Source organism: Musa acuminata, chromosome BXJ3-5 (genome assembly GCF_036884655.1).
Source record: "Musa acuminata AAA Group cultivar baxijiao chromosome BXJ3-5, Cavendish_Baxijiao_AAA, whole genome shotgun sequence".
NCBI lineage: Eukaryota > Viridiplantae > Streptophyta > Magnoliopsida > Zingiberales > Musaceae > Musa > Musa acuminata.
In genome coordinates, this window is record NC_088353.1 from 43,436,498 (window position 1) to 43,444,314 (window position 7,817).

Sequence of the window (7,817 nt, forward strand, 5' to 3'; positions counted from 1 at the left end):
GGGTATACATCTCGAGTGATCGATCGCCTATCGTAAGTCTCTCACTCGAAACATTAACATATTTTCTTTTTAACCCTCAGATATAATGTGGTCAGAATAAGTTAGACATGTTTTGAATCTTTAGAGCTTCGTTGATCCAATTATAAATTTATCGATGTCGAAGGATTTCGCTCGTGTCTTATTTCCATGTTTGTGTTATAAAAGATTTATTTTTAAAACAAGAGATGATCGATAACGTTCTTTGAAATATAAATCAATCAGTTTTAAAATCAATATATTAATAGTTTAATGCTCAATCTAACGTGATTGTTGATATCTCGTCAAGTATAACGTACGTCAAACCGATCTTATTTGTTCTTGATGTAATCATAATTTTATAAATATTTATCTTCGAGACAAGTGACGAATGATAACTTCATAAAAATCAGTCGATTTTATATCATAATATAAAATAATTTGTATGCTTACATTATAATTATTTTATGCAATTGTAACTGAAATACTTGGAATTAGGTCATGAATGTTCAGACCAACCAAATCTTTGAGATCTACCGCAGACAACACTATGATCTTTGTGAAAAGAGACAACACAGTGATGTAAGAAACCTTTCATCCTTATGAATCAATGATGATGTCCTCGGTTTGACATCATCCCAGCGGTCGAGATCGTCTCCGCCAACCTCACCGACCGATCCAAGCCGTCCAATCAATCCCCCTGTGGCATGCAAACAAACCCACCTCGTTTCCCCCACGCACGTCCCTCAATTACCAAAACGCCCCCACCTGACCGCTACAGTCGCACCGTGACGGTGACGTCACTTTGAGGTCAGTTTGGGAATTGGCCGGAAAAGTCCTCCGTAAGATTATGATAATAATAATAATAATAATGATTTATTAGCTTTTAATTGTGAGGCTTAGAGATCTCAGATGAGTATAAATTTCGAAGGAATAATGGATTAAAAAAAGAAGGAAAATAATAATTAGTAATATTTTTATTTCCTTCACGCCGTGGACCACTTTATCTCTCTACGATGGTCCAAAAGATTCCCCCACCAATCACAGCACCCATCTCTGCCGTCCGATCCCTGCACGGATTACGAGGACCCCACCCACCCATTCACCTCCGTGCTCTTCGCCTCCTCGTGTCCACCGACTCCCTCCCCCCCATCCCCCCGGAGGGGCCCCCTCCGTCCTGATATCGTTTCCCCTGGTCATCGTTTCCCGTTCTCCGTTGGCGATTCTCGCAGGTACGGACCGGAGGGTACACGTACACTCCCTCGTTTCCCGCTTTTCCCGATTCCCTAACCTCTTTGGCGTTTCTGGCTGATATGGCCCGGGTGGTACACGTACGCACTCCCCCTCTCGGCTCGGCGTCGTCGCCATGTGGGTAAGGACGCCGACCGCGACCTTGTACCGAACGCATCGGACGGAACGGATCTGTCCACGGATTCGTCGGGACCGTCCATCGCGAGAACCGAGCTCGCTTCAAAGCCAGGAGAGGCACCTCCCCAAATCGGAGCTCGTCTCATCTCTTCCCCATGGTGGGGTTCCCCACGGGACGTCGCCTCCCCGGGCTCTCCGCCGTTGGATCGTAGCGTCGGCGGAGGAGGAGCTCCGATCGGACGGCGGAAATGGTGCGGGGCTTCGGATGGGCGGCGGCGTTCCCCGACGAGGTGTGGGAGCACGTGTTCTCCTTCCTCGCGGCGGACGCCGACCGGAACGCGGTGGCGCTGGTGTGCCGCGCGTGGCACCGGATCGAGCGGCGGTCGCGGCGGCGGGTCTTCGTTGGGAACTGCTACGCGGTGGCGCCCGCCGCGGCGGTGCGGCGGTTCCCGGAGGTGAGGGCGGCCGCGATCAAGGGGAAGCCCCACTTCGCGGACTTCAACCTCGTGCCCACCGACTGGGGCGGCGGGGCGGAGGCGTGGGTCGAGGCGATGGCGGAAGGGTGGCCGCATCTGGAGGAGCTGCGCCTCAAGAGGATGGTCGTCTCCGATGACTGCCTCGAGCTCATCGCCCGGTCATTCAAGAACTTCGGGGTACTGTCTCTCGTCTCCTGCGACGGTTTCAGCACCGCCGGACTTGCGGCCTTCGCTGCCAACTGCAGGTCGGACTAATTTCTCTTCTCTCTCCCTTTATTTGCTAGCTTTGGGAGTAGATTTGGTACTTTTGATGATAGAAATATTAGTAATTGCTGTGGATTTTGGATTAAAAATTAGTATTTATGTTTACATTTTGCTAAATCACGCAGAGAAAAAAAATATAGTAGTCCGAGAACTCGATTCTTGTGTTGCCTTTAGTGTTTTTCGTGGTCAAAATTTTCGATTTTGTTCTTTTATTTTTGTCCTTCTTTGGATTTAGCTTGCAAGAGCAAGGATGTCATAGTTCTTTCGGTAATCTGCTTGAGGAGATGGTCAATTATAGAAAGCAACAATGTTCCTTTGAACACAGTTTCTGCCATTTTGATTGACTGCATTAATCTTCCTTGGGAACACCGAACTGGGAGGTTTTCAGATCCATAAGATTTGGTAATGAAACGAGTCGGCGTGGACTTTAGTAGTAGTGAGTTGCTCAATTTGGAGAGCATTATTAAGGATGATGTCCCGAAAAAAAATAATAATAATTTGAAGGACAAACATTTCCTTTTCACCTTCAGATTTCTCTATGATGTGTGCTTTCTATTTACGGAAACATCCTCTTCTGGTTAAAGTAGAAAAGCAGGGATTGCTTGTGCTTGCGCATTAAACACTGACCATGAGAAAATTGTTGTCATTGTTGGTTCTGTTGGCATTTTGTTCTCTTGCCATCCTTATTCTAGTTATGTTGTGTGTTTTGTTCCTGAAACCTATTTGCTGCTTTCTTTGATCTCTTAGACTGCTTCGCTATTGCCAATAGATTTCTCTTGGCTATTTTCATCCATTTCCTCTAACTTGTTTGTTTATGAGACTGGTAAAATTTGTCTAGAGTTGGTATGTTTCCCAGATTGAGATAATGTTTAGCAAAAATAAATATTAAAAATAAGTAGGATTTCCTTTTTTAAGTTGAACTTAGCGTGAGAGCTGAATTGTCAAAGGCATTCAACAGACTGGAATATATTATACTTCATTTCAAGGCTTGCACGTTCCAGAAATATAAGTTAAGCCATGGACAAGGGATGCTTCCAATCTTACATGCATTATTGACTAGTCTGGATAATAACCTACTCAAGGCATAGAGTGTCTGATGAGGTCTGTAGACAGGCAGTCATGCGTTCTTATGCAAGGAAGTGTTTGCTCATAAAGGATCACCTGAAAGCTGAATATATTTCCAAGAAAACAGAAATGGTTAAGATGTGTTTACCATGTGACCATCTTTCAGGATGAGACAGCATCTTCTTTTTTGATCATTATTCTTGTGAATAAATGTTTTCACGTGGGCATTTTCTTCTTGCATCAATGTATTTGCTCCCTTGACCATTGAATTACAAGTCTTATTCCTCTTGAACAATTTTGATTGTCTCTCATTGATTCTACTATTAGTGGTGCGATTTCTTCTGGGTCCTTCCCCACTTCCTTTGCAATGCTAATAATCTCGTACTTTTTCTTCTTGGTTAGACTCCATTCTTCACTGCTTCTCTTGGTGACTCTAATAATCTTCTCCTTTGTCCTTCTTGGTTAGACTCTGTCCTTGCTTCTCTTGGTGATGCTCTGAATTTTCTCCTTTTTCCTTCTTAGTTATATTCCCTTTTCCCCTTCCCTTTGGCAGCCCAGTCCTTTGTTTGATTTCTCTCCCTTGTCCTTGCTTTTGCCCACATTGAGGTCATGCCTGAAATTTACCAGGTTCTGTTCATCTCATTAGGTCTTCACCAGTTCATACATCAGTGGGATTGGAGGTGGCAACATTGGTTTCCGTTGCTAGTGCGGGTGTGAACGAGCAATGAGAAGTCTGTTGTGGCAGCAGACAGCATTTGTTGTGTTCCAAAGATGAGTAGGTTACAAGTAAGAAAACAATGGTCGGCCGGTACAATTAGTTGTCATATTCCATGTTGTAGAGAGCACACAAACAGAGGTTGACTGCATAGAGATGGGAAGAAGAGAAGAGTTAAAAAGAGAGAGTCATGTGCATGACACACACAGTTTACTTGTTTGGTAGGCTTATGTTCACAAGTGAAGGTGAAAGGAGGGCTTCACTAGGAGACAAAGTACAATAACAGTCAGTGATAACCCCTACGACAAAAGTTTCTCAAGTATATTACACTCTCTCAGAAAGCCCCTGAAGGCCCAAATTTAAGATCTAGTAGAAAATAAATTGAATGCCCTGGCTCTAAGAGTTAACAGATACATGTATACATACATATACGGATTGTACAGACTGTCCCTTGTGTTTTTGCTGCTGAGTTCAGCAGATATACCTTACCTTCTGTACTTTGGAGCTGACCAAGTGAAAGAAAAACAGCACGACTTTTTTTGTGGGTGAATTATTGACATTCTCCTTTTAATGGAAAATGAAGGCTGAAAGACGGAATATTGTTTCTCATATTATTTTATACATAAACCTGCCTAGGTGTTTTTGCACTTAAAGTGGGCTGTACTTTAGGAAATTGCATGTAAAAGAGTTCTTTTTTTACTTCATCTTCTACAACCACTTCTATGTCAGATTGAGTTACTTGTTGTCATAAGTTAACCTAACATTTCTTGTTAAGGTAAAACACTACCGACGTTCATGAATTTAGCCAAATTTAATGATCAGTTTTCTTATCATCTTTCTAGTCACTAACGACCCACTTGCATTGTAGTGATAATAACGATTCTCATCTCTTGTTTCCAAGGTATCAAAACTAAGTTATTGTATATATCATCCATCCTCATGATAAAGGAACCTAATTGACTGGATTTTCTTTTTCTTGATAAATTTCTATCTTAACAGGAATCTAAGGGAGCTAGACCTGCATGAAAATGAAGTGGAGGATAATTGTCTAAATTGGATCAGCCATTTTCCAGATTCATTTACTTCTTTGGTTTCTCTCAACATTGCATGCTTGGAAGGTGATGTGAATACATCTGTTCTTGAATGTCTCATTAGCAGATGTCCGAATCTCAGAACTCTCAGACTCAACCATGCCATGCCTCTAGAAAAGCTTGTTAGTCTCCTACAGAGAGCTCCGCAGCTGGTGGACCTTGGAACTAGCAAGTTCTCGGCAGATCATCATCCAGAGCTTTTCTTCAAGCTTGAATCAACCTTTGCTGGCTTTAAACATCTGAAGAGCCTATCAGGTATTTGGGAAGCTGGTCCAGCATACCTTCCAGCAATCTATTCCGTCTGTGAGAGTCTTACATCCCTGAACCTGTGCTATGCTACCATACAGAGCCCAGAGCTCTTAAAATTAGTCAGCCGGTGCAAAAATCTGCAACGATTATGGGTATATATCCATCTTTCAGTCTCTCATATATCATGGGTAGCAACTACATCTCTTTCATATGCTAGCTCACTCATCTAATGATAGGGTCTGGCTCGTATAGCTGGCATGTCTTTTCCATTGTATTGTTCATCTTTTCTATGCTGGCATCTTTTTTCTCATCTATTGAGCACTGACAAAAGCTTCATAATGAATTTAGATTAAGCCAGTGATTGTTTTGTTTTCTTATGCTGCTTTCGTCTTTGCTATGGGAATAAATTTCATTAGCAGATGTCAGTCAGTATTTTAGGAGGAATTCTGATGGCCACCAGTAGTTTATTCGATCTCATGTTTTTGGCCATGTTAGTTGTCCCAAATATATGCTTACCAAGAAGAAACCTGTTTTGTTTAGGTGATGGACTTAATTGAGGACAATGGCCTAATTGCTGTGGCAGCATCATGCAAGCTCCTTCAAGAACTGCGAGTATTCCCTTCTGACCCATATGGTGTGGCACCACCCATCTCTCTTACAGAACATGGCCTTGTTGCGATCTCTGCGGGTTGCCTGATGCTCCACTCTGTTCTCTATTTTTGCCGGCAAATGACTAATGCTGCCCTCCTCACTATTGCTAACAACCGTCCCAATCTCACATGCTTCCGTCTATGCATCATCGAACCGCACACCCCGGATTATATTAGTCAAGAACCTTTAGATGCTGGCTTCAGTGCCATCGTTGAATCCTGCAAAGACCTCCGGCGTCTCTCCTTATCTGGTCTCCTCACTGACCGTGTGTTTAAGTCAATTGGGGCCTCGGCAAATCGTCTTGAGATGCTCTCAGTTGCTTTTGCTGGTGATAGTGATGCGGGTCTTCACTACATTCTCTCTGGTTGCAAGAACTTGCGCAAGCTGGAAATTAGGGACTGCCCATTCGGGGACAAGGCTTTGTTGGACAATGCTTCTAAACTGGAGACAATGCGATCCCTTTGGATGTCATCATGCTCTGTGACCTTGGGGGCGTGCAGACAGCTAGCACTGAAGATGCCACGACTTAACGTGGAGGTCATCGATGAGAGGAGAGGAAGGCCGTTGGAGTCGTGGCCTGATGATTTCCCCGTCGAGAAGCTCTACATCTATCGGACCGTTGCAGGTCCAAGATCAGACACTCCACCATGTGTTTGGACAGTTTAAGGTGGTGACACCCCATAGTATGGGGGTATTATGTTGTATCTTTCGGTTTGTCTTCTGCTTATTAATTTGTTTTCCATTAGTTGTGTGGTTCTTAGATTTCAGCAAGAGTTGAAGCTTTAGTTGTCAATAAGTCGTGGAACTGTATGATTTGTGGCAAGTTGTTGTAGGTCTCTAGAGGTGTTTTTTGTTTTTAGGCTTTTGTTACCTCCATGCAGTGTATTGCAACTTCACACAGAACTGCTCTTATATTCACACTTCTTCAGATTTAGTTTACCTGCTTGTGTGTTTAGGGAATAGCTAATGCAGCAGTGTAGTCAGATATCCTGTCTTGGATGTTGTTTTTTAAGGAATGTGGGGATGGTTTCTCTTTCATAATCTTCATGATGGTTTTTGCCCCCTAAACTAAAGGCAATGCTATTGGAAATGCAGATATGGTCAATTACCAGGATGTTAATCCACTGTGATCTCAGGAACATTACAAGCCCTTTAATTTCTTGGAGGACAAAATTAATTGGAATAGAAAACCTTTGGCCACTTGTCTGTTGGCAAACAACATAGGAGAGAACAAATATGGAATGGATGCTTGTAAATGCTGTAATTAGAAAGATGCTTACATATTCTGTAATTAGAAAGGGTATAAGTAATTAATTCCTATGAGTGGTATGAGAAAAAGGTAGAGAGAGATCTAAAAACGTTTTGTAGGAAATTATAAATTTAAATTTAAATACTAAATCTAATCAAGAATATAATTTTTATATATCTCATAAGATCTATATTTTTGGCCTATGCTTGTTATATTTATCAATATAAAGCTAATTATCTTTGATGCATCCCATCATTAAGTTCCATTGTAAACATCTCATATGCATGATGTCATGAAACCCAACATGTTTAGGTAAAATAAGGTTCAATTAGGATTTAATATGAAATTCCTATAAATTTCTATCATTTTATGATCCATATCCCACTCTCAAAGTCAAAAGGATTCAACTTCCTTTACCAATATGATTGCCTTAAAATGATGAAGAATGAAGCTGAATAGTAAGTAGCATGGCAATTATGTATTGGGATGGAGATGATTCATTATGCAAAGGACTTGTCTACCAAGGATTTGCTACTTCAAGAACAACAGAGGTGTACAAATACTGTGCATGCTCTCCCTCCCTCTTGAAGAGAAAGGTGCAATAATAGGATCCACCATGTCTGGAATTATGAACAGTAAAGAAGAACAAAGCTCAGAGGTCTTAGGAAGTCCAG

At 42.2% G+C, this 7,817-nt stretch overlaps 1 protein-coding gene across 1 annotated transcript; it reads left to right on the forward strand.

Annotated features, from left to right (window-relative positions):
• The first annotated feature begins 1,431 nt into the window (after window positions 1-1,431).
• On the forward strand, window positions 1,432-6,833 carry LOC103986295 (transport inhibitor response 1-like protein Os05g0150500). Its single transcript, XM_009404256.3, has 3 exons — window positions 1,432-2,104; window positions 4,903-5,395; window positions 5,784-6,833. The coding sequence occupies exons 1-3, from the start codon at window positions 1,632-1,634 to the stop codon at window positions 6,558-6,560; spliced, it is 1,743 nt and encodes a 580-aa protein (XP_009402531.2). The 5' UTR covers window positions 1,432-1,631; the 3' UTR covers window positions 6,561-6,833.
• The last annotated feature ends 984 nt before the right edge of the window (window positions 6,834-7,817 follow it).

Coding starts and splice junctions, on each gene's coding strand:
- LOC103986295 (XM_009404256.3), top strand. CDS start 1,632: ATGGTGCGGGGCTTCGGATGGGCGGCGGCGTTCCCCGACGAGGTGTGG. Junction 2,105..4,902: donor GCCTTCGCTGCCAACTGCAG/GTCGGACTAATT, acceptor CTATCTTAACAG/GAATCTAAGGGAGCTAGACC. Junction 5,396..5,783: donor AAAATCTGCAACGATTATGG/GTATATATCCAT, acceptor TGTTTTGTTTAG/GTGATGGACTTAATTGAGGA.